Source organism: Alligator mississippiensis, chromosome 4 (assembly GCF_030867095.1).
Source record: "Alligator mississippiensis isolate rAllMis1 chromosome 4, rAllMis1, whole genome shotgun sequence".
NCBI lineage: Eukaryota > Metazoa > Chordata > Crocodylia > Alligatoridae > Alligator > Alligator mississippiensis.
Window position 1 is genome coordinate 227219060 of NC_081827.1, and position 27153 is coordinate 227246212.

Consider the following 27153-nt stretch of genomic DNA (forward strand, 5'->3'; position numbering starts at 1 on the left):
TTCTGGACATAATTGAAAAAGAGGTAGATTTAATGATATGTTGGGCTCAAGGGTTTAACAGAAAGTTAAAAACATGGAAAATGCTCAATGTTTTTCTCAGTCAGTATAGTGAGTCTTCTTGGTATGAACAAAATATAACATGTAGTCAGTATCTTGAAGAAGGGTTTACTAGTGGTCAATAGGCAGTTTAATTTGGTGCATTAGTTTCCCAGTTTTCCCAGGTATCAGAGAATATTTCATCATTAATGGGTAAAGTCTGAGAAGTGAAAATACTTGGAATGGTCTGGCACTAGGCAAGGAAGACATGACAAACTCTGCTTAATTGTTTACAACTCAGATCACAATAACATGATGAGGACAATACAATAATAGATGTGCTTGTCATGCTGGTTCATAATCTTTGGCTTCAGATACCTCAGATTCTCCAACTGTGGGCTCAGGAGGCCAACTCTCAAGATGCATTTAAACTGTGAAGCAGTCTACCATGGAGTGAGGGTTGCTTTAAGGGCTTCCTGGATCCAGGGAAAGTGATTAGTTTTCAAAAGTGTTCCAAAAAAAAAAAAAAACCAAGACTAGGGAAAACAAAGTCTGAACAGCACTAAATACATAGGTACAAAAGAAAAGTAAGAAAAATGTAAGAGATGAATTGCTCTGATTGAATGTTAGTCCCCCTACAGAAACATCCTTCAGTGACATGACACAAGAGCTGAGGAGAAAAAAAAGAGTGAATTATGCTAAAAAAGGATTAGTTAGGACACCTATGGGCATGTCTACATATTGCCATACAACAATGTTGCTACAGCGCTATGCTTTAGTATTTCCTTTTGGAAGTGCTAAAGCACAGTGCAGTACGGGTGCTTACTGCACTGTGCATGCGGCACACGGTTAGATTTCACTGCTACATCATTGTAGCGGTGTGTGCACTATACTGGGGGGGAGTATGCTGCTATGGCGACATAGCTGGCGATCATGTGTAGACCCACGTGATGACTACATTGCTGTAGCGCACCATATGGCGACATAGCGCATTGCTACGTCACTGTAGGGCAGTGTGTAGACATGCCCTATGAGAATAAATCCTTTAGTTTCACTCACTCTTTGTGATCTAGAGAATAATAGTTTATCATTTAAGTACAGTTTTCAAAGTAATTTCCCAATACACTTTATAAAGAAGTGTTTTAAAAACAAAAATAAAAAAGACTCAGAAAGACAAAAGGAAAAATGGCTGTAGCAGCTGCTATTCCTGTAACGTAGTTGACAATATCTAACGTGAATTCTGATATCTGTCTTTAATAGCATTACCTTTCAGTTCCATTCTCTATTGATCTGTCTGTTTACATAATGCCAAATTTTCCAGGTAAGAAGTTTATTTTTCCTTGTGAAGTTGTATTTTTTCCATCACTTGGTTTTGAGGGTGAGTCTACAGCAATATATTTAATTTGAAAGCCACCAGCTGTCACAGAGGCATCTGACAAAAACTTCAAGGTCATGACATTTCCTAGAGGAATAGAAAGAAAAAATAAGTTACTTCCTTTTGGACGAATGAAAATGTGCTGCTTTGGAATTATTTTTTTCATGTCCTGCTTCCAGAAATACTTTTTTTTCCCCCACAAAAAAATCCAGGATCTAAATCCTACAGCCCTTGATCCTCATGTTGATATAATCACATTACCATGCTCCAGAGCACAGTCTGCCTTTAACTGGGAGCTGTATAGCCACCACCCTGTTAGCCTGTCTGTATGGATATGTTGCTTCTGAAGCTATACTGCTTCTGATTTTGGAGAACTGATGGTTTTTTGTTGTCTTTTTTATTGGACAAACTGTATAGTTGGGAGAGATGTAAGACAAGTTTTTGGGCGCAAAGGCTCCTTCTTCAGGTCTGGGGTTGTGGGGGAAATATGCATGGATAACTCCTCATTTGAAGCATGGTAAGTTTACTTTGTGGCTGTGGCTGATCACGTCTTGCCAGAGCTGACTGAAACTGAGCACTTCTGGTGTGAAAGACGGTTCAGTATTTCCAGTTTTCAAGAAATTTTGAAATTCCAAAAAGTATATCTATTTTTTGGAAACATTGACATGCAAGAGCCCAGAAGCCATTAGTGTGTGGGTATACCTTGTAGACCAGGGACTGGATCAGTGAAGTCACTTTGTGATAATGTCTGTCTCCATACAGGCAAGGCAGCACTGTGCTGAAATACACAACTGCTGTGCTGGGACACACCACAGCTGCTTTGCACACACTGGCTCCTAAACTGGAATGACAGTAGCTGCATTAGAGCAGCACTGCATGAGCACCATCTAGTTCTAAGAGGCAGTTTACTGGGTATGTGCAGCATAGCCCCGAGCTGGCTACACTACTTGTGGTTCTGTAGCTTCAGAGGACTAGTCTCAGCACAGTCTTCCCATGTGTTGTACAAAACATCCCCACTGGAGATTCCTATTGAGTAAGAGCCTGCAGACTTTTTTCCTAATTCTTTTTTTTAACAAGACTTCTTTAGTATTTCTCTTCCTTTACCTTTATTTGTAAGTAATAGTATTTATCAAGGTTGATGCTAGCAAGCTTGCACGATGGATTATGGCATACTGGCCATGAAGTAAAAATCTAATTTTCAGCTATCTGGGTTCCCTGGGCTATGAAAAACTGGGAGAAAAAGAAGTCTGTGTATACATACATACATACATGCATGCGTGCATACATACATATTATCCTGAATAGGACATAAAATATTACCTGTGCTGCTGATATCATCTGGTAGTTCATCCCCACAGTACCTGAAAAAGATTATTTATGGCTTGTAACTAAATGTCAACTAACAAATATGCAATAACATACATCCCTTGTTGCTACAGGGTTGAAGTCTCCTTTTGTGCTATGGCTCACTGTGCTAAATTGTTCACTGGAGTCTATTCAATGTACATAAAAAGCTTACATATTTTTATCCTCTTTGTCTAAAAAATTACAAAGTATGTGTGAGAAGAAGAAGGTTAAGAGAACCCAAATTTGCAATACATAAAGAAAATTAATGAAACAAATGAAAAGGGAAGACCCATTCAGTTTTAGAAGGGGGTTAAAACAAGGAGCAATGGCTTGAAGCTTGTGAAAGAAGTTTATACATCAGGCAAAAATATTAAATGTGACCTATGCAGTAAAAAAAAGTGGAATTATGTCTTTTCTTGGTGACTCGATAATATGCAAAAAGAGGTCTGAAAATGATGGGCATTGTAAGGGTTTTGTATTTTTTTTCTGTTTTATTTTTTTTATATTAGAAATCCAGGTGTTCTATGCTGAAAGACATGATGGCTACCGGGGAACTAGCAAAATGATGATATCATAGAGTGAAAACTGAGCAAGGAGGGAATTTTTTTTTTTAAATTTAAAGACTGTTTAAAACTCCTTGGGTTGGTTTTACTTTGTTTTACTTACATCATTTCCTTGTCAAATAATCTTGGATTAAGTATATTTTTGCAATCATTTTATCCCCACCCATCTCTACAATGATGTTGTCAAAACAAACAGAATTTCAAAAGGTCTTCTAGCAAATATATGAAAGACCAATAAAAGGTACCAAGCAGTTGAAAAAAACCTCTTGTGCCTTTATATCGTGTAAAGAAGTAAAAATACCCAAAGCCTATTTACAAAAAAAATATTTTACAGAGCTATCCATGCCGATATCCTAGGACAGGGGACAACAGCATTTTCCGAGGGTGGGCTGGAATACCCAGCGTGGCCGTGTCCAGACGAGTGCACACGTGCTTCTTGCCTCGCCTCAAACCCCTTTGAGGCGGGATGACAGGCACATGCGGGAACAACAAAATGTTCCCTGCACTGCAAAATTGCAGCGCAGGGAGAAAATGAGAGGATATCCAGGGGTCTAAAAAAAATCAAAGTTTAAAAAAGCAGAGCCGTGCCCTGAGGCAACCGGAGGCTGGGTCCTTCCCGGAGATGCTCTGGCTGCCAGAGCGTCTCTGTGGTTGGCCCTCAACCTGGCGCTGAAACACACTGCTGGCCAGGCCGCGTGTTCAGCACCAGGGCTCCAGTTCTGGTGAGTAAGGGGTCGGGGGGCTGGAGGAGTGGGGAGGGAACCATGGGGGGGGACCCCAGCTGGCCCCGCCTACTCCCCCAGCCCCCGAACCCCTGCTGTTCCTGACCTCACCCCCCACCAGCCCCCCGACCCCTGCCCTGACTGGCCCCAGCCCCCAAGCCCCCCAATCCCTGCCCCTCCACCCCATAGTTTTAAACTCCCCCCCAAAACCCCTGGCACTTACCAGCAGCTCCAGCTGCCACCTGGCTGACTGGGGCCCTGCCCACACAGTGCCGGGCAGAGGGACAGCCCTAACAGCCCCAGCCTGGGCCCTCCTACCCCCCCTCACTGTCCTGTGCTGTCTGGGGGGGCTCTTCCAGGAGGCCCCGGAGCCCCTCAACCCCTGCTTCTAAGGTAAGCATGGCTTGTTTTTTCCATTTTTTTTTAAATGACTGTGCCTAGTGTTGAGGGAATAGCCATGGGGACCTGGGGGTGCAAGTTGGGGGATGAGGCTGGGTGGGGAAGCCATTGGGGGGTCTGGGCAGCCATTGGGGTGGGGGGGAGGGGCCAGGTGGGGTAGCAATCGGGGGGTTGGGGTGGGGCATGTGGGCCTTGTGGGGGGGTGGTAGGCCCTGCAGGGGCCATTTGGCTCCTGTTGGGGGGCCATAGCTCTTGTGTGGGGGCCGAACACCCTGTTGGTGGGCCCAAGCCCTTGTGTGGGGGCAAGTCTCCTGTAGGGGGGCTGAATCCCTTGTGGGGGTGCTGTAACCCCTGTGTGGGGGCCATCGCCTCTGTGGGAGGGCAGCAAAATATATATTCATGAAGTAATGAAACATGTATTTAGAGTTCACTTTTTTATTATGATAAGAGACTTGCTTTAACGCTGTAGATATATCAATAAAACATTGTCCTACTGATCGCCTCACTCTCTCTCTCTTTATAGTGGTCTTTTGTTTTACTTGTGGAGGGACATGGATTTGGGGGTATTTTACAGAGTGACTTCAGGATTTTTTTATCAGGGATTTTTCAGTTTTCCAATAGGGAACACCAGAATCCCTGCTCGGGAGGTCAGTGGCAGGACCCTGCCTGCTCAGAGCTGGCACCTTGGACCCAGCTGGCTGTGGCTGACCTTCTGGCCAAATGGGGCCAGGAGGACATGCTTTGACAGGTCAAAGCAAGCCACCACACCTGGAACATCATTTAGGTGATAGCTTGCCAGATGGCTGGGTAGTAGTGCCGCACAGAGGCCAACATTGCAACCACAGTCTACTGGCTGTGCAGTCCCCATCTGGGTCTGGCAGGTGCACAGCAGATCACAGCCAGGCAGCAGCCCCCACTGCCAGACTGCTGCAGTTGGTAGAGGGTGCAGGGAACTCTCAGGGCTGCTCCAGCAGTCCAGCTGGCACAAGGGGTAGTGTCCACAGGTACCAATTGGCTGGGCCCCAGAAGCTCCTGAGAGCTAGTAGCCCAGGGCGGCTTTTTATACTGCTGGGGACAGCACAGGTGCTAGCCCCGGGCTCTAGCTCCCCCTGGCTGCAGATCCAGGAGGAGCCAGGCAGGGTTATTTTGCCCCAAGTGGCACAATTTGCTCCACAACAAAGTGCATGTCTGAGCACATGTGCTGAGGCTCCAATTTGCACCGCTTCTATTTGAACTGCTGCAAGTGCACATGTTTGCATATGTGGATGTGCCCCCTGGGGCTAAATAGGCTGCCACTAAGACCGAATTGCCTCTGCCGGCACGTCTCCTAGCTGCCCAACTGCAGTGTGTGAAGGGTGAAGCACCTGGATGTGCAGGCCCGGTGTAAGTTGAGCAACATCTCCTGCTGCTGAATGCCACCAAACCCTAACTCTGTGGGCTGGACCCAATCAATGGCTCTGAAGGTTAATCCAGCTGGTAGGCTATAATTTGTCAACCCCTCTTCTAAAACACATTGGATGCAGAATTACTGAAGGATCTATTCAGCAAATACAGTCTGAAAAAGGGCTCTTTGTCTGGCCCCATTTTGAGACTATGAAATATTATCTTGAACATTTCAAGACCAACTATATTGACTTAAATAAAATAAAGACGTGGATTTTTTTTTACCTGCCCACAAAGCCAGTGACATCATCATAGCTGTCATATACTTCTAAGTAATCAGCCATGCAGGCAGTGTCATCTTCAACATCAAACTCCAGGAACTGTAGATGAATTCGTTGCCCATACTTCAGTCTAATGTGCCAGTAGCAGATCTGTCCATTTTCATATTCATTGGGGTAGCCTGGTGACTTAAAGATGTGCTTTGAATCTGTAAAGATTCCACCACATTCTTTTCCTAAGAGAAAAATTAAAACATTAGAAAGACTTTAAGTGCTTATCTCAGATTTTGAAGGGGATTTAGTCCTTCATGGCTATGCATCTGTTAGGTCTTTCCTCAGAAATATGTAGAATCAACTCATTGACTATTCCATAGTGTCCATCTAATTCCATGCACTCACCCTTTTCAACCCATAGAAGTCACTGCACACATATGATGTGTACAGTTCACACAAAGTTCATATGTTGGAAATTAGATGCCTAATTTAAAGCCCAATGAAGTCAGTGGCTGTGTCTACACAAGATGCTGAATGCACAGTAGCCTAAGACTACTGCACAGTAGCATTGAGTGAAAACAAAAGTGATGCGACACTGCTGCACAGTAGTCTTGGGCGACTGCATAGCAGCATCACAAAAAAGCAGTACATCAGTGCTACTGTATAGTAACTCGGGTTACTGGACAGTCATTTAGTACTTGTATAAACTTTTCTACTTGTTTAAACTTGTATACACTTGGACTTGTACTAAATGACTGAGCAGTAATGACTGTGAAGTCAGTGTCTCGTGTAGACATGGACAGTGTAAAGTCTCTTACTGACTTCAAAGGGATATGGATTAGAGCCTAGGTATTTCTATAAAGAGGTTTGCATTTTTTGGCCTAGTCTAATTTTTGGCTTCACAGGGTGTTTTTTTATAAATCATACCATCAAACCTTATGTCTCCTCTTTCAGGTACTTCCTTAAAATTAAAATCAAAGTCTATAAACTTGAGCCCTCATCCCCATTTAATAGCATTTTTTTTTTTTGCTTTTCCCTATTTTCCCTTCTTTATGTCTTATACTCCAAGATATTAAACACTTGTTCGCATTAATTACACTGAATGTTGTAAACACAAAACATAAAAACACAAGTGTGTAGAATTAAGCATTTAGTTTGAACATTTAGTCTTCAGATTTATAAACTCTTTGACACAAGCACTTCAGGAGAAAGGCATGGTTCTCAAGCACAGTTTGTTGCACAAAGGTGCTCCCAATATCTTTAGACTCTCAGGCTAGGGACAGACATTACACATAAACTGGTTAAGAAACGGGTTTAAATCTATAACAGAACATATGTTCAATGCACATAAACCAGTTTCAAAATGGCTGAAATTGGTTTAAGTTAAACCTGGCTGAATGTAGTATCAGACTTAACTGATTTGGGTCAAACTGGTTTATGCAATCTGTCCCAGTCTCCTTCCTGGTTTAAGTTAAATCAGAGTCCCCCAGTGTCCCATATGCTTTGTAGCCCTGCGCTGGGCTGGGCTGGCTTGGGCTGTCTGCTGGAGCAGAACAGGGTTGGCCCTGCCTCTCTCCTTTCTAACCAGAGGACTATCACTGTTTTGGCTGGCTGAGGGATTGCAGTGACTGCCAGGCTTCCTCCTGCCTCCCCCTCCCCACTGCTGCTCAAGCAGGGATCCCCCTTCCTGCCTCTCTTCCACGTCAGGGACCCCAGCACAGAGATCCTGCATCTGGCTATGCCCTCCCCCCGCCCATGCTAGCTACTGCTGAGAGGTATCTGTGTGGGTCTCCAATTTCACTGGAACAAAGTGCAGACAGCTAGTGGCTTGCAAATGCAAATGCATGCTGCAGATAAGGGCTAAGGACAGACATGACACATAAACTGGTTTATGTGATCAGAAACTGGTTTAAACCTGTAACAGAACAGATGTTCAGTGCACATAAACCAGTTTCAAAATGGCTGGTGTGACAGGGGGACCTCCCGGGGCCGAGCTCTATGGCCCGCCCGCCTGTCACCGTGACAGCAGGCCTACTCAGGGCCGAGCTCTTCACGGCCCGCCCACCTGTCTCTGGGCAACCGCCCGCTCATCTCGTCCGCCACGCCTTTGATGATAATCAGTTCAATTATGATGATAATTAAGCAGGAGGCTGCCCTTCGACTGCCCCGATGCCCGGGGCGCTCTGCGGCTCCGACCTCCCCTAATACCTCAGCCCAAGCCTCGCAGTTGGCATCATGGTGTTCTTCCTCACCGGCCCCTGCACTGGGCCCCAGAATCCTCCATGCAAGACCCCACTATGATCTTCGCTACACAGGCGGCCACTCCGCCGCCATCTGGGCTACCTCACCCCCCCGAAGCCTTGTCCCCCTCTCGGGTGTGGTTCCCCCGGAACCTTCGGCTACCTAGCCCTGGCCCACCTCAAGGCCAGTCGGGACCCCAGGCCCCCGGCTCTTGGGCGTCCCTCGCAGTGGGCCCCTGGCCCTTTTGACCCTCACTGGTCCTGGCCCCAGCATGGGCCAGTCGAGGGGCCTCTCCCCTTCGGGCTGGGTCTCTCTAGCCACTCTCTACTCCTCGGGCCTCACCGTGCCACTACTCCCTTCCTCCTAGGAGCAACCGCGGCACCTCGCCCACATCACTCCCACTCTCGGGGTCTACCCTCTCTGGGCCCCTCACACACACGGGCCCTCTCGGCCCTCATCACACAGGCCCTCTCGGCCCTCCAGCAAACTCTAGGGTAACCCACCCGGTGGTGGTGGGAGCTAGGGGTTAAGGCGCCCCGACCCGCCTTTCACCGGGGTGATCACTGGCCTGGCATTTCCTGGGGGCTCCCGCGCCACTGAGAGCCCCACCAGACCACCCACTCCCGGCAGGGTGCAGTTTCAGGTCATGCCCAGGACCAGGAGCCTCCTGCCAACCCCTTGCAGCTCCCCCTTACCTCCGGGTCGTACACAGCAGCCCTAAGGCCAGGCAATGTTGCTGCCTGCCCTCCTGCAGCCAAACTGCCTGGTTTATATAGGCCTCAAAATGGCTGCAGCAATCAGGCACCTGGAGGCTGCCAGCTCCAGGCCCTTAAAGTGGCAGGAGCACCCTGTGCTCCGCCACAGCTGGTTTGGGATAAACTTGGTTGAATATAGTATCAAAATTAACTGATTTGGGTCAAACCAGTTTATGCAATGTCTGCCCCACACCCCTTCCTGGTTTAACTTAAACCAGAGTTCCCCAGCATCCCAGATGTTTTACAGCCCTTGGTGGGGCTCTCTGCTCCAGAGACCTGGGTTGGCCTCTCCCCTCTGGTCCCTGGCTGGAACTCGGGCAGAGACTGCACCCTCTGCCCCACCCACTGCCTGCTCAAGCAGGGTTTCCCCCCTCCTCTCTCCCATAGCATGGACCGTAGCCAGCATGTGGTATGCTAGCTAATGCTGAGAGGTGTCTGTGTAAGGCAGACAGGACAGTGTCCGCTTATGGCTTTTTGGAGCTAATCAACAGGTCAGCTGGTAATGTCCCTGTGTTCCTTCCTTGGAAAATGTTGTTTAAGAAGAGCTTGAACTAATGAGAGAGGTTGTTTTCTCTTGATGGGGGTGTTACCAGCTCCCTGCTGGGGAGTTGCTAAATGCTCTGTTATCAACTCCCTTCTGGGTTGGTAAGAAGCAGAGTGGGGAGGGGGAAAATGCCTCCTTAATCAGAGTGTCCTGCTGGGGCTTGGCCATGTCCCCCCAGCTTAGCACTGTGGAAGAGAGGGAGGGAGGCCTACTCTAGCCCCACCCCGGCTTCTAGCCTGAGCCACTGCTGGCATGTGCCTCCATGTTCTCAGTCCAGAGGGGATGTCTGTGCAGTTACGAACTGGTTCAGCCTAGTCAGGTTAAACTAACCTGCAAAGATTCATTAATTCAAGTTTAGGCTTTTTGAATGTCTGTCCCTATCCAAGAAGATCTTGAAACTAATGAGAGAGATGTTTTCTTTTGTAGGGCTTGATGGGCCAGTAAACTTTGTTCTGACAAGTAACCTTTGGGCAGGGGGCTGGACTCGATGATCTTCCGAGGTCCCTTCCAGCCCTAATGTCTATGAAAAACCTGCTAGCTGCAATCTGTCCCTCTTCAAGAGGGGACAGAGAAAGGTATCAGAAGTGACCTGGTTTGCAGAAAGTATGAAGAAGCAGGGAGAGTGAGATTGAAAAGCTCAGTATCATCAACAGGTACAAGGTCTGGTAACACTACCGCTCCTTGGGCAGTGACCTGGGAAAAGCCTAGGACAGCGCAGGCAGGGTTGGGGTTTACACCCCTCCCTAATCAGAGCATCCTGCCTGGGCCTGGACATGCCCTTCTCCCCCGCCCCAGCTCAGCATTGTGGAAGGGAAGGGAGGGATGCTCTAGTGCCCCCCAGCTTCTATCCTAAGCTACTGTAAGCATGTGCCTGCATTTCTGGAATGAAAAGGGAATGTCTGTCCACCTCCAAATTGTCTCAAACTTTGCAGGTTAAACTAACCTGCAAAGATTGAATCAATTCAGGCTCAGGCTTATTGAATGTCTGTCCCTAGCCTCAGAGGGTAGTGCTGGCATTACTTAATTAAAGAAGATTGAGCATCGCCTCCCTAGGACCCTGCCCTGTAACCTGAAGACAGGTTATTTGAGTCTGAACAGCACTGTCCATCAATCATAAAACATTTTTCTTGCAAGGGGAAGGATTCAAATTGTCTTCTGAGTGTTAAGAGCTTTGGGCAGTCATGCTGCACTACTAAGCAAAACATTTGTAAAATAATTAACATACATCTCAGAGGAGAGGGCTGACAAAGGAGAAAGAAAGGCTGACAGTAATTATCGGTGAAGTATTTCTCATCCTGTCTTTATATGTTGAACATCTGTGAGTATCCCCCCCACCCTACAGAGCTATTTGGTTGATGACTGCCCAGCTAACACAAACAAGCTAGAATCATAGCATGTCCAAACAAGTTATGCACAGCTGTATGTATGTCACTACTAACCCTAAATACTGGCTTCATAACATGGAACAGTATATTTGGACTTTATGAGAATGACATAAAGAACATACAAAGTTAAGCGTTTGTTTTATTCATGTCCACTTTTTACTGTCTTCCTGAACTTGCCTTCTTTCTTCAGCATGCCATGTGTAGTGGTACCAAATTGTATTGGAGAGACTGCAATTTAGTGTAGACATAGCTGAGCCAGCTGTAAACATATAAGTCATATCTGAGCCAGCTAGCTTAGGAACTGGCAACAGTTGGCAGCAGCAGTACAGAACTCAGCATGAGGTAATTTACCCTGCCAAGACATACTCTGTTTGGCCCAAGAATTGGCAGCCTGGCTTGGGTAGTTTCTCTATGTGCTAAACACCCAGCTGGCACCCTATCCATTCAATCATGTATGCTTATATTTCAATTCCAGGCTAAAAACTCATTTTTAAGAGTTCCGTTAATGGGAATAGAAACAAGTTCTAAATATGTTTATATGAAAAGCATCTGAAGAACATTCCCCATTTAATGGCATTTCGTCTCTTATTTATTTTTCTCTGTATGTACTTTAAAGTCAGCTAGCAGGAGAAAACAGCTGTAGTCAGATATATATTTTCTGCCTAAAATGCATGTTTAATAACAAAAGTAAAACACTGAAGAGTTAAATTCCCCAGCTTGGGCTTCAAACACAATTTTAAGAAGGACATCATACTAGATGATTAGAAAAATCCCGTGTAGCTTAAAAAACCTATGGAGAATATCAAAGTAAGAATTCTTGTCAGTGATGGTGATCTTTCACATATTTCCTGGACCAGCTTGCTAACAACATCACTTCAACACTACCAAACCCTGGAAGAGATCCTCATTTAATTTTTGCGCAGTGGCAGTATTGTGAGCTTGTGAGGTTGAACTGAGGCACGATCATTGCTAGTTGAATTAGCTCCATTGAAGCTGACCCTTACACTGGGAGAACAGGTAGTTTATTTATAGCTTGTTAGAATATTGCTCAGCAACTACTGATGAGTTAACCTTTTGAAAACATTTTGAAGTTCTAAAATGTAGATTGAAATGAACTTACTTGCTTTTATTTGTTTTTCATTATACCTAAGACTTCCTTCCAAATGTCAAACAATTAAAAAGGACATCAATTAAAAGGATAGTCATAATTCAAAATTGGGCATAATCTAGATTTATAAGAAAAAAGGGTTTATGAAGTTGAAATTGAAAATATCAATAGAACCCTTTTTCTGGATTTTTTTTTCAAACCCATGAAAATGGCGGTTTAAAAAAAAATTCTTGACAGCAGTGTCTGCAACAGAAACACCCAGAATAGCAAAATGAACAGAATGAAACTGACTGAATGGATTTTTCTTGTCCAACTTCAGAGAGACATGAAAGGCAAACAGACAGGAAAATTACTGAAACATAACTCAGAGGTGGTTAGCCATGCTGGGCTGAAGTCAGGCATGAGGGTGGGCAGGATGGCATCTTAAGAATTTAACTGGTTCAGTCCACCCTGTCCTACCTTCTTCCTGACACATAACTGGAGTTTAAAACATTCTTTTAATTTTAGTATTCTAAGAACTTACTTTGTAATGTAGATAAAAAATTCTGTTCACAATATAGGATATTAAGTTTTCCCAGCAACATGGCTGTTACAAATACACAGGACAAGATATTCAGGTTTAAGTACTTGAAACCAGGCATCTAAATTAAATTATCTGTAATTACCCACAGCCTAAACAGAGATACAAGCATGTAAAACTGCACACGCAAGATGGCATTTTTCACCATGTCACATTCAAAATGTTAGCCACATAATTCATTCCCTGGCCAACTGTCAATCTTTTATTAGGGTATCAATTAGTAAAAACATATTTTTTAGTAATAGTAATAATAAATAATCACCAGTGGATTCTTTTTAAACTCACCATTAGGGTTGTAGCAATAGGCATCCCATCTCTCACTTCTGTTGAGCCGAAACCCATAGTCAATAATGCCAGTCTTTCCGAACCCACAGTTTGATCCAGCTTTCACGATGGGATAGCCAACTCTGCCCTTAGCCATCCAGCCAGCAGCGCACACATGAAAACCTGTGAGAGAAAGAAAGTTCTGTGAATGCTGTGTAAATTTGCTCCAAGCAAGAAACATTGTGTGGACTATTGCTTCCTTCCAACTAACATTTTACTCTTGTTGATAAAAATAAGTTAATGCATAATTAGCTGAACAGAAATCTTGTCAGGTTATGAAGCTGTTGCTCTCTTCTACATGGAAAACATTAATTTAAAAGTATAACATTACTTCTTGCATTCCACATTAAAATTATTGCTTTCTCATTTAAAAATCAGATGAAGATGAACTATAAAATGCATTACCCTGGAGAATCTAAATACAGTACCAGCCTTTGTATTCAAATTAGATTTTAAATTAGTCACATACTTGTATTATATTTATTTGTTTTCCTAATGCCTCATCTTCCAAACCTTGCTCAATCATTACTTAAGTGTATAAGAATATGGAGGACTGGGCCCTTAGGGTAAATAAAATACTGTATACAGAACATAGATATGGAAATAAGAGCTTAAAAATTAAATTTATATTTCCAATTTTAGAAGTCCTGTTAATACATTGTTTATGGTTAAGAGTTTAAAAACAACAGTCGAAGACTTCAACATTATTCAGTACTGGAAAAAAAAAATTTTTAAATAGATGACCACATTTTCAAAATGAAAAACTAGAGCATATTTGTGGTTGGTTAGGGTTTCATAGTCACAGAAGACAAAGGTACCCTTTTTGACTGTGTGCTGGTGTCTATTGCCAGCTTCTGACTCAACAATGAAGCCTGCATATTTCTCAGAATGGAAGATATTTTCCAATAACCTAATGTTCTGAATGAATGTATCATGAAACACTGAACAAATGTTATTAGCATTTACATTGAACAAACAATAGCTATGTGAAGGTCTGCATTCATTCAGCTTTTAACACCAAACACTTGTACCCTTCCACTGGGGCATTTGTTCTCATCTCAATCCATACAGAGCAAATTCTACTAATACCTTTTGAGTAAACATGATAAAAATATTTTGGTGGATTCCTGTGAAAATTTGAGACCTTTCATTTCTCCTGAAGTAAGCCTCTGCAATGCTGAGCTATCATTTTAATAAGAAAATGCACTGGAGGGGAATGACCTGGTCCTATACCAACAATAACATCCCCTTCCTGTTACAGACTGATAAGGATTTGGGAGTGAGGCCACTCCTAGAAATATCTGGGAAGAAGCTGCTCTAATGCACTTCTCCCCCACCAGCTCTCTGCCACACCCAGAGCACAAAGGGATTCCCCAGCAATGCAGACAGCTGCTACAACTGGCTGCTGTACAAGAAGCACAGCAGCCTTTAGCCATGTACAGTTCAGGCAAAATTCCAGTTGCCTCTGTTTTCTCATGGGGTTGTAAGAGCTCCATTGCTCCCTGCAATGACAATACTTCTGATGAGTGTTGGCAACAGGGTGAACAGGTGATGTGGAATTCAAACCATGAATGTTCATATAGACATTTGATTTCTAACCTATTTTTCGTGCTGCCTCCAGCTGCTGGTATGTGGCTAGACGTCCTCCTTCATACTCACACACAGCTTTTGCTTCTACATAGGTGAGCTGATATTTTCCAGTTCGCGCCTCCCTGTGATACACTCCAGCTGCTCGCTCTGTGGGACCAAAACAATTAGCAATTCAGTATTTCTTCAGAATAACCACCCCTCCTGGATGATGTCATATCTCACTGTTTCCATTGGTTTCTCAGGAACTGCACCTTGGACTATTGTCCCGGTGAGAATATAAACTAGATAGTCATCAAGTAATTTATGTCCCTCCCAACATATGGAGGTTCGAATTTTGAATGAACGAATCAACATATTGGACTGCCAGAACTTCTTGGAAAGTAGTAGCTTTAGAAATTATCAACTGGTGTCAGAAACCCTGGGGTATTGTATTTGACGTTTGGGGTGGTGTTTCCTGCTTGTTTTGTCACCACATATGTTTGGATCTAATTTTGAATGTGTTTTTGATAGAATGAATCAGAACTTTGTCTTGAAGTTCTAGAGACATGAAGCCAGTATTACTTGGAAAATCAGATGTGAAAATTAAAGGGAATTGCAATATAACCCACATATGACTGAGTTTGTGTCTCACAAGGAACAAAACTTGAGCCTTTGGTAGCTAACATTTCTATCATCCAGAACATTTCTTAAATAAGTTTTATAACAATACTGTAAAACTCCTGTCATTACTCTTGCTGCCAAGGGCCCTTTTATGCAGCTGCTTTATATGCAGAAATTTACATTAATTTTAAAGGGCAATTGTCAATAATATTACAAATTAAGTGATCTTTATACCATTCTTTCTCAATTGCAGTACATCTGGAAATCTTGAGTCTTCCCAACAGGAGAACTAGATCTGAAATTTTTGCTTTTTTCCCCTTTCTCTTGTACTAGAGAACAAACTGGCTTTAGAGGTGTATGAACCTACTCATCTGAACAGAAACCTCTGTACTAGATGATATCTGACAAAAACTACTGTATAGTAGTGTGTAGTTGAAATGAGGGGCATGTGTGCACAACACTTTAAAGTGGGCTAAATGGTTTTGCATGCTTTAATGGTGTTGGTGTTTGCATGCATCGGTGGCGTATTGCTCATTAATTACAGCTGCTATATGAAATTCAGTGGTGTAATGCACCTTAAATGACTTGGGGTGCAGCAAACTAAAACTCCTCTGAGGAGTTTTCCTTTTCTGCCCCTACAGCTACAGAGTGAAGCACTGGACTCTGTGCAGCTCAGGGACTCTGCAGGAAGCCCTGCAGGCAGCTTGGCAGCAGCCCGGGAAGGCAGGCTTCACCAAAGATCCTTTTTTTTTCCTTGGAGCCTGCCTGCCTGAGCTGTGTGGGGGCCTGGTGCTTCCCTCTGTGGCTGCAGTGCCCCCCAGGACTGCATGAGCCAGGTGCCTTGAAGGCAGGTGCTACCTGGGGTAGAAAGGGGGCACTGCTGCCACAGAGGGAAGCACCAACCTCCCCTGCAGCCCAGGGACCGCTCCACCTGCTGGCAGCTCACCCTCCTCTCACTGCTGCTGGAGAGGCAGGAAAGTGTGTGCATGACACAGGGGTTTAAAGGGCCCTAAATTGAAGTGTTTTTAAAAACCCACCTCTTCAATTTAGGGGCCACATTTCATCTACACATGCCCTAGTACTATAGGGTTACTATTAGTCAACATAATCTTAAACAGTGAATTATAAAACATTTGTGTATTTATATCAACTATCATTTGACAGAATGCTTAGAACCACTAGTTTTGATGATGTTAGGGACATTTTTGAAAACTTTCCCACCACTGAGCAGTGGTTAGCAATGGTGAGACTCATACCGTAGCCAGCTTGATGTCTGCCAGTGTAGTTTTTGGACCTATGTTAATTGAGTTTGCTCCCAGCAGGGTTAGATTACATTGTTTAAAACATTCTCTGCAGACAGTGGGCTGCTATATGAACATACTCAGAAATTTCCTTGGCCTAGGCAAGGCTAACGCATATTTTATAGAGGATCCAAGGAGTTTGGCTGCCTCCTGTGCAAAAAATAATAATATGATTCATCTATACTAAGCGGTGATGAAGCATGCTAACTATATTATAATAACAAAGCTTCAGGGATACAGGTTTTAGCCTTGTTGGTCTACAGACAAAAAATATGCAGAACTCTTGGCAGAGGTTATATCTTTTATTAGACCAACTAAATAGTTGCAAAGCAATTTATTTATTTGCAAGCTTTTGGCTTCACTCACCCTTCCTCAGGCAAAGGAAAATGCACGGATTGTAACATTTCTCCTAGGTGGAAGTGAAACTTCATATTGCACAGGAGAATAAAAAGATATTATAGATTCCCCTGGGTGGAAAAGTTCATTTTATGCAAATAAGGCTCAAAAAGTTCAAGCAGTCTGTTTATCTCCAAATTGTCTGATCAAGCAACCTAAATCTTGTTTTAGGCTGTTTACTCTAAACTTAGAGGTAACCCCTCCACACTGCTCATCGACTGGCCGCTGGGGGAGACCCCCCCACTCACTTGTTGACCGGCCGCCAAGGGACTCCCTGCCAGGGGTACACTGACCAAAAAAAGTTGAAAACCTCTGGAATAATGGAATCTAATGATGCAGAACTTAACATCACTGTTCTTTCATGAGACAATCTGAGAACTGAAGTAATCAATCACCAAATCTCACAAGAAAGCAAAGTGAGTCCAAAAAATCATGAATTTATATTACCTGATCTGTGTTCAGAGAAGGACACAAGTTTGTGACATTGGGAAAAAAGTGGAGGATTTCTGAGATTGTCAGAATGAGAAAGGTGACCAGTTCTCAATAAAAGTTAGAGCAGTAAGGTTTGGAAAGAATATTTCAAAGAACTTCTTCATTTTTATATTATACATTTAGGAAGAATTGCTGAAAATCTTATTGTTAAAATCAAAATCACAGATCCTTTGGTAGAGAAGATACAGATCTCTGTTAAAAACTCAGAAATAATAAGGCACTAGGGGCAGACAATCTTTCAGCTGAATGCTTGAAATTTAGATTCAAAATGCTAAAGCACCAACTTCACAAGATGATAAAAAGTATCTGGAGAGAGGAAAAAATGACCAAACAAAGGAAGCAGGCAATAATATGCCCAATTTACAAGAATGGTGATTGAAGAGAGTATAATAACCGTCAAGGTATCCCCGTTACCATTCACAAAGTAAAAGTCTTTCCTAAACTGCTGCTAAATGAATTGCTCCCATATACACAAAAAATTTAGGGACATGATTATCAGTGTGGGTTCGAGGAAGATAGATCAATTTTGGATCGCATTCTCAATGAGGTTATTGCTGGAAAAGAAATGGAAAGTTGTAAAAGGTGTACATCAAATTTTCATAGATTTCATCAAAGCTTATGATAATATTAAAAGAGAATCACTATGAGCAACCATGGCAGGGTTTTGAATTCCTAGAAAATGGGTATAGGCAGACAAGGTTCCTTGGGTGAATTTGATATCTTTTATTAGACCAACCCAAATAGCTGGAAAATATTTATTAAGCAAGCTTTCGGGTTCAAAAACCCTTCGTCAGGCTAAGGAAGTTTCAGCAGTTGGTGTGTGCTCTTCCTGGATGGAAAATGGGTATGCTTTACTAGGATGCGCATTAAAAGATCAAGGACTTATGCAAAAATTGAGGGAATGCTATCAGATCTGATGGAAAATCAACAGCTGGTTCAAACAAGGGGACCCACTGTCACCAATGCTTTTCAACTCGATGCTTGTAAAAGCTGTTGAAAAAGAATGAGCAGGTCTGCAGTAGAACTGACTGCATCTGGTATTTGTGTATGCAGATGATGTCTGCTTAGTAGGAGAGGAAATGGAAATGGTACAAAAGAATACAGATTCATAGAGTTAAGCACTATAGAAGTTGGGCTTGCTATTAATGTCAGCAAGGCTAAATATATTAGAAATAAATTTCAAGTTCATAGGAAAATAAGGATAGGGAATGGCATTGTGGAAAAGGGAGAAAAAATGAAATATCTAGGAACAATAATCACTGAGAACAATCAAACAACCAAAGAAATAAAGACAAGAATTTATAGTGCTATTTCTATGCCTATTGAGCCTGGATAAAATAATATCACCAAGGAAAAATGTCAAGAAATCTTAAAATTCAGCTTTATAGAACATATTCAACCTGTCCTCTCATATGCTTGTGAATCATGGACAAAGGCAAATGGAAAAAGACTACAAAGTGCTATGAAAAATATTTGGTGCAGTAAAAGAAAATGGAATATGGAAAAGGAGATAAATAAGAGCTTGCAGACCTTTAAAAAAGACCTTTACAAAAGATGTCCTGAGCAAGATAAGAGTGCAGAGAATGAAATGGGTTTATTGTGAGGGATAATGAGAGAAGACATGTGAGGCAAGAAGCTGAGGTGGAGCGGGGTATCAGACCTCATGGTAGTCAAAGGCAATGATTGGAAGATAACATAAAAACAGATTGGGACAGTGTAAGTGAAGATGTTATAAGATGGAAGGAGCCTGCACAAGATAGGAGGAGATGGAAGGCTTTAGTTAAGGTGGTTCTAGGCCCTCAAGACCTGGGAAATCAAAGAGCAAGTGAGTCTCAGGACTGTTCTAATTTATGGATGGCCCTAAAGTACAGTCAGTCACTGACCCTCAGGGTAGCTAACCTCCCTTTCTTTGCATGCAGCCCTTGAGAACACAACCTCAGAGAGTCCTGTAAGGTCAGCATCTTGGATTTACCAGTCTTAGAGCCTGAAATTTCTTATTCAGTTTCCCCACTATGTGACACGGGTGCTTACAAATCTTAATCCTTAAAACTCATATTTTGTTCCATTGCATGGCTTCTGAAGTCTCCTTGCAGAGAGAATACTGCAGACAGGTTTGTTTTGCATATAGAGAAGGTTCCTATTTTGCAATTTGTGTAAAAGTCTCTATACTTTGAGCTTTTTAGTCTTCATGAATTGAGGTCTATGGGTGGTCTCCCCTTCCTGGGAGTAATCACCAGTTTACATCTTTAGTATTCCTTTATAAAATGATTTGCTGGTAGCTTTTGGCAGGGGAGACCACACACACATACCCTGCTAAGCTCTGAGGTTTGCTATAATTCCTTGTGTCACCATTAAAATGCAGGGCTATCTTTATGTATTAATCATATCTTTCAGTCTGTTTTTAATACATTGAGACAGCAAAAGCAGCAAAAATATATCTGCAACAAAGTATTGTACATATATGAATGTTAGTATATCATTCAGTTTATTCATGTCATACATCAGAGAATTGATTGATGTAACATAGGCAGGAAATAGTCCAGCTGGAGCTTATTACAGCAGCTCTATAGGCTGTCTCTTCCTAAAGGATAGGGCTGGTAGAGAGAAAGATAATTCCCCCTTGATCTCTGTCTGGGAACTCCTCTCCCTTAATAGTAACAGAAGATTTTTAGAAAGTCTTCGGACCATTCTGTATTTATGCCTGTCCATAGAGAGGCCTTCAAGGCCTGTTGAGTGGGTAGCAGCCTCTTCTGTAAAAACTGTATCTATTTTGTGCACTGCCCTTGCTTTCCTTCCTTTTTATTTGAAATACAATAAAATTAGGCCATTTGCCACAGATTTCTCCATCATGCCTTAGGATTTTGTCACAGGGTGCAGTACAAGTGGGACTGACAGCATGTGTTCCTTTCATCACTTGATCTTCTAGCTCTCCTTGGACTTCATGGACAGTTAGATAATAATGCATTTTCAGAATAACAACACATTTTCATACTGTCAGGTGATATCAGACTGTTGAATGACCCTTCCATTCAGGGATTAAAACTACAGCACTTGACACAAAGTGCCACTAAAATGAATGAGAGACTGGGGAAAGGTATTAGAAAATTAAAGGGGAAGCAGAAAACACAATTACTTTTGTGATAATTGGTCAGTTTTAAAAATTGGAGTAATTTATTTAAGCTTCACATTCATATTTCACATTATATGGCCTTAAACTAGTTGTGAGGAAGGAAAGCGGAGCCAGGAATAGTCCTTACTCTTTTGTCTAGAAATTTAAGAATCTATAGAGTACTTAAGAACAAGGATGTTCTCTACAGGGGTTCAGTGCTTTTTAGACAAAAAAGTATGTTAAATGACAACAACAGCAACAAAACATGATTCAGAGTTTAGGGCCTCAAAGAATAGAGAAGGCAAGAGAATGGACAGATCTTCTTACCTACCATTTTCCCCACCCTCATGCCATCCCTTCTATGGTGGGCATGTATTAGGCCGGGTATGTGTGGCTGGAAGGAGACACATTCCAGCTATTCTGGGTTGCAGATAGGCTCTTGAGATTCATTACATCCAGTTTACAGCAGCTCTGAGGCTGCTCTAGTTGCTTTCTATTACTTGCTGAGATGTACAGATGATACAGTGCTCCCAGGTTGTGCCTCTTGAGCTCAGAATCAGGGCCACTGTATTTCTAACTAATACTAGGCCCTTTGCAGAGCTACTCATTACACTATTCTCTTAAAAACCTACAGCTACCAGTTCACTGTTTCACAAAGTCACCTGATGCCCAATTTTCTTAGTTTTCAGTGCATTACTCCTTGCCTTAGGAAAGGCTTTCAATTGCACCCTTTAAATAATTTCTAAGCAATGTAAGTAAGCAATTAAAAAGTATGTTCTCTATTTACATATTGCCTTGGAAACAGCCAAAAAATTAGCTGCTATTTTGCTTTTCGGGACTAAATGTTTGTTTATTCTTTTAACGTCTTTAGAAGAAAAATGTCTATTCCATGAAGAAATTACCTTAAAGTGAAAAATCCTCCTTTGCAAATTTATTTTCTGTTCCCATCTTTTTGGGCTGATTAAATCAAATTATTTTTCCCTGCATGGTCAAAATTCAGCCTTGTATAACTCCACTGCCCTCAGTGGGGTCACACCAGGGATTTGTCCCATTATGACAATCCAGGATTTTTTAACAACACAACAGAAATATTTGTGCAATGTTGCTCTGTTGTTCTCATTAGCATTACGATAACTTTTCCGGCATAATGTGCATATTGTGAAAGCAGACTCTAAGTCAAATAAACAAGGTGTTAGCATGAAGCTAATGTATTCAGCTGAAGCATGGATCTTTGTTTAGTAAGTGAAGCTAAGACAAAGAAATGCATAGAAATAAGGTGAAAGCATGTATATCTCTAATGTCACCTTAAGTTGAGATCTGGTGGCTTTTAGGTTATTGCTATAATGCCTTATTTTGTTGGGGAAAAAAAGAAAAAAAAAATCGTTCTTTTGGTCTTTGCTTTGTAAAGTCTAAATTAAAGCAGACTTCAAATGTGACTAGGCCATCCTTTAGGCATGCTTCTCTTTATTCTAGTATTGTTGGCTTCTTCCTTTCTTATATCTTTATGGCCTCTGCTAAATGCTCACTCTGTTATTTTATTTAATGTGGTTGTTTTTCTAGGGGAAACAAAGACATTGTTTGCATACTACTACAGTCAACATAAGATGAAAATAGGTTATTTATTTTATGGCTTACATAACAATCAAAACATATGTTTCTATGAAGACTGTGAAGACTTGCTGTGGCCTTGTGAGATTTCACTTCATTATGAGTAACTGCACTGCCTATTCATTGATAATTTGTTCATTTCTCTTTTCTCCCCAAGAGTAATCAATGGTTCAATAATTTTGTTGCAATAATTAGTGTATAGGACAGTGTTTTTTTTTGGCTTTAGTGGGGACTGTCCCACTTGTGGTATGAGCCTTATTGCTACTTTTGATGGGGCTTGTGATCCTCCCATAAATGCTGCAACCCCACGTGTAATCACTATTCCTAGTTTGGTGTAGATAGCAGCTCTTAGGTTAGTGCACAGTTTTAGAGGAGTAAAACAAGGACATGATGTGGTCTGAAGTACTCCTTTTTCTGTACACATACACAAATGATTAGTCTTTACCATTATCTTTCATTTATCTTTGCAGGCATGGTATATTCTTTATTATAGGGATGTCAAAAGGTATGGTCCCTGGATCTGGATTATTTGGCCTACAGTGCTGACTACTCCAGTGGAGCATACATTGGAACCGGCTGTACGCTCTCAATGTGGTGTGCAGAGCCTGGTGTGGGCTGCATATAATATGGGGCTAATTTGAGGCATGTTTTACATGTAGTGCCTGGGCCAGACCAACCCTGCACATTGGGTTTGGGGCTGTTCAAACTGGGTCAGCAGACAGGCTGCCCATGCTGGCCCATGCTGGATCTAGCTTAAAGGGTTGGTCTGGTATGGATGCTATGTACAGCATGGGCCCCAGATTGGTCCCATGCATCTCAGGCTATGCCAGGCTGGAGCTGGCATGTTTTGCATACAGCATACAGGGCTGGTCCAGGGTGCATGCAGCATGTGGTACCCAGGCCAGTCAAGCCATGCACAATAGGTCCAGGTCAGTCTGGATCAAGCCTGCAGACCATCCCTGCACACTGGTTTCCAGGTTGGTCTGGATCAGGTCCATAGACCAGCCCTGCACGCTGGATCTAGCACACAAGACTGGTCCAGCATTTTTTTTTATGGAAAATTTTTCATGTTCCAAGTCAAATCAGCTAAAACAATTCAAAATCCGTGAGTCATTCAAGAACCATATGCGGCCCTACTACCAGCAAACATCTTCCACCCCCACTTGGGGCTTCAGATGCTTCCATATCATTTGATGGGCATCCTACATGTAGGCCCAAGCCCGGAGGTTTGGAGTTTGGATTCTCCCAAGTTTTGCTTGCCCTCAGCTTGGCCGCAGGAGCAAACTAGGGAGGAGCCTCCCATTTCCATAAAGTAGGTGTAAAGCCAAGACCTTCCCATGGGAAATAAAAGTGGGAGGTTAACTATACATTATCTCCGGCCCATACCAGAAAAACAGTTATCCCCAGCGACTAGGAAAACTGCCTTAGTAGTCATGGTATTTCCCCTGCCAGGTGCCATATGCTGCATGTACCCCAAACTAGCATTTTGCACTGCATGTAGCACACGGCCTAAACCAGGCCCACATGCTGCATGTCTCAGGGGAGCCAAGTGAGTTTGACACCATTGCTTTATTGCAAGTGCTTCCTCCTTGGTTTTCATAAGAATGGTAACAGCAGGAAACATTACCCCTATTCAGTCCCATATAACTCTATTTTTCTTCCTTTAAAGGGGTGGGTGGTGATGCAAACCTAGGATATTTTCTACAGTGGAATAAAACCCGATACTGACACTCAGTCTATATAAAATAATGCTGTTTAGATTTTACCATTATTATTTAACATTTATATTCTGAAAGCATCTAAAGATTATAACCAGCTGGGACCCATTATACCTCTGTACAAGTATGTGATAAATGACAGTCTCTGGGTCAAAGGGTCTCCTGACCATATGGCTTTCCCCATCACATACCACATCATCTAGGCACACCACCTCCTGGTACCTGCTTCAGCCAGGAATACTAGATTTGACTACTTATCTCACAAATCTCTCGTAATTTGCTCTTCTTGCTCATCCTCTCTGAGATGATTTGCAACAGGGCTATCTCCTTTACCTTAGCATCTTCCTTCTACTCTGACACCACAAATATCAAAAACTATGGCCATGCTCATGCCTTATTGAGGAGGGGAGGTAATTAAAGTGTACTTAAATAGAAAAGTGGAGTGCGTGCATACACTTCTCTCACTCATACATCTTTTAGTTTGTAAGCTCTTCAGGGCAAGGACTAGATAAACTAGTGTGGCTTATTGGCTTGAGCCCAGATGGCTCAGGTGGATTGGTGGGGGCATTTCCCTTCCCCACCAATCAGGAGAAGGCAGGAGACAGGCCTGCCCTGCCCTGACACAAGGGCACGGTGAAGAAGTGGCTCTGAGGGAGAACTAATCCCTCAGGCTTCCCCATCGGTCAATTTTCAGTCTGGGGGCAGAGCCTCCAGAAGGGATAAAAGCCTGGGTGCCCAGCACATGGGCGGCTTCAACGAGGGACGAAGAAGAAGGACTGCAGAAGGGCTGGTGGAGCTGATGAGCGGGGCAGAGCAACTGCCCCAGAAGTGCCCTGAAGAAGCCTTCGTGAGTGGGAAGCAGTGAGTGGCTGTGTGCCAGCCCCTGCCACTGAGGCAGCTGCGGTGTTGGTGCATGGAGCAGTGCACGGAGCTCGGAGGGAGCTGAAGGGACCACATGGCTGCATGAGGCAGCACAGGTCTCCATCCCTGCAAGAGGCAGAAGCCCCCACAGTGAACAGAGTGGTGCACAGGGCCTGAATGGAGCTGAAGGGACCTTGTGGCTGCACAAGGCAACATGGGTCCCCATCTTTGCAAGAGGCAGAAGCCCCCTCATGGTGCACGGAGTGGTGCATGGGGCCTGAGAGGGCTCATTGACCTGTGTAGCTGTACAAGATACCTCGGGCCTTTCTGCAGCAAGTGGCAGCAGGACGGAGTGGCCATCCCAGTGCGGTGGGGAAGCCCCTGCAGCCAACCCCACAGAGAGAGAGAGAGAGAGAGAGAGAGAGAGAGATGAGCTAAGCCCACCAGAGACGTTGGGGAGTTGTGAGTTACCCGGGTAGCGGATTGCAGTCCTAGGGAGGGGAAGAGACAGGAGTTTCCACAGCGGAGGAGGGCCCCCAGCTTCATGGTTACTGAGCCATTCTAGTCACATGGACTAGTTGTGGGTGACGGTGTTTCTTTATGGTAACCTGTTTTGTTTCCTTCTATTATTCCTTCCCTTGGCACAATTGCTGTACCATTGTCTGTTTCATTAAGTAACAGTTTAAGATTGCCCTCATTCCTTATACTGCGGAGTGGCCTGTAAATTGTGTCCTTTATTGTAACCTTGTGTACTTTAATGTTGTGTTATGAAACGCTCATGACCTGCCTTGTTTTGCCTGCTAGTGGTTCAGTTGCTCAAGGGTCTACTAGAGTACCCTTCGTTCGGTATTTTACTTTCATGTGTTTGTTATCTTTATGTGTTGAATTTTACTGATGTAGTCTTGTTTATGTGTCCTCAGACTATTGTTTTATACCTGCCAGGTTTCATCTGCTGACATATTGTTTAACCTGTGTTTGCTGTCACTTGTTCCCTTGCCTGCCGCCTGTAGGGCCTGCTGAGGGTAGGGGCTGTACGCTAACCAGAAGATTGCTGAGGGCCAAGGCCTATGCTGATAAAGAGCCTGCATCTGCCATACCCAGTTATTATTGCCTGTGTATATATTTTAATAAGATTTACTGTCTCTGTAGATTTAAGTCTGTAAAGAGTTCCTGTTCAATGTACCTGTTCAATAAGCTTTCTTGACACTGTGCTGTAAATTAAATCTGTAAACAGTTAAACCTTACTGGGTGCCCATGGTCTCTGCTCTGCTCTGCAGGGGAGGGAGGTGAGCTGGCCTAAGCTAGGCAGTCACGTTTCCACAGCACACTCACACCTGCTAACATCCCTTCAATTGGAGAGTGGGTACTAGCCACGTACCACCCAGGATATGCTAGAAAGCTGTTTAAGAGTTAAAAGAAAGCAGCTCAGATGCTGCATGAAATCTGGAAATTAAAATGGTTAGAAATGCTTTAATAAATACATAATATTCTGTAAAAGGTAAAACACTGTATACATATTTGTATATAAATCAGCACACACATTACACATGCTTGCTCTGACTTTGTAGAAAATTTGGGGAAATAACCTATAAACCTAACCCACTACTGAAATAAAACACTATCACCACAGTGTTTTAGTATGGCTCATTCTTCCATAATTATCCCTCAGCTGTTTAATGATGCAAGCAAACCATAGCAAAAACATAAATTTCCCGTGTTTTTATAGAAAATCTAGGAAATACTAGAACTGTGAAGAGAGCTAGTATTCCTAATCCTTTAGTTTTGGGTTTGGGACACAATACATATGCCACGTTCATGCAAAAGACAGTGTGTTCCTTTTGCAATTGCTTCTTTTTATATTTTTCTTTTATACTCTCATTTAACAGTAATTATGTTCACTTCAGCTCATGCTTTCAGAGAATATACTTAATTTAGATATTTCCTGGTGTTTTTTTTCTTGTGTAATAAGCTTTTGTTAGGTAGTTAACAGTGAAATCATTAAGAACTTCAAAACAATCATTATTCAGATCAGAATCCTAGCAACTTCAGTGCAGGATTTTGCCTGTGTTAATGCATGGCTGATTTTTATATGGTTTGAAAGAAAGGTAGTTATTTCTGCAGCAAAGCATTCATGAATGAAATTATTTCTTACCTAGCCAAATGGAATTATGCAGGACTCCATCCTTGAATCCCCAACTTTGCACTTTGTCCCACACCAAGGCAAACAAGAGAGTTAACACGATCATCTCTTGTGTTTGAGCACTTAGACTGTAAATGCTCTCTGTTACAGCTCGTCTGCTAGCAGCTGCCTACACTCTATTGAAACATCTGGAAACCAGATCTTGAATAGTGCTTTCATTTGTGAGGTCAGTGTGGCTGCTCCAATTGTACTTGCCGGAGTATTGTTACGCAACTAAATATGATGCCTGAAGGGTTTTTTTACG

General features: G+C 43.0%; 1 protein-coding gene and 1 pseudogene across 1 annotated transcript; one reads left to right on the forward strand and one right to left on the reverse strand.

Annotated features, from left to right (window-relative positions):
• Positions 1 to 27052, reverse strand: TNFAIP6 (TNF alpha induced protein 6). The gene is made up of 6 exons (XM_019480636.2): positions 26862 to 27052; positions 14634 to 14771; positions 12996 to 13157; positions 6111 to 6339; positions 2732 to 2772; positions 1 to 1498 (listed from the first exon to the last, which is right to left on the reverse strand). Exons 1-6 carry the CDS (start codon positions 26953 to 26955, stop codon positions 1335 to 1337), a joined length of 828 nt encoding a protein of 275 aa, XP_019336181.1. The 5' UTR covers positions 26956 to 27052; the 3' UTR covers positions 1 to 1334.
• On the forward strand, positions 11934 to 12123 carry LOC132250480 (U4 spliceosomal RNA; annotated as a pseudogene).
• Positions 27053 to 27153: the final 101 nt, after the last annotated feature.

Bases quoted from the DNA above. Each gene is read 5' to 3' on its own strand.
- TNFAIP6 (XM_019480636.2), bottom strand. From the start codon at position 26,955: ATGATCGTGTTAACTCTCTTGTTTGCCTTGGTGTGGGACAAAGTGCAA. The intron at 14,772-26,861 runs GTAAGAAATAAT...TTGGTCCCACAG, and splicing joins GCATAATTCCATTTGGCTAG to AGCGAGCAGCTGGAGTGTAT. The intron at 6,340-12,995 runs GTGAGTTTAAAA...TTTTTCTCTTAG, and splicing joins CTATTGCTACAACCCTAATG to GAAAAGAATGTGGTGGAATC.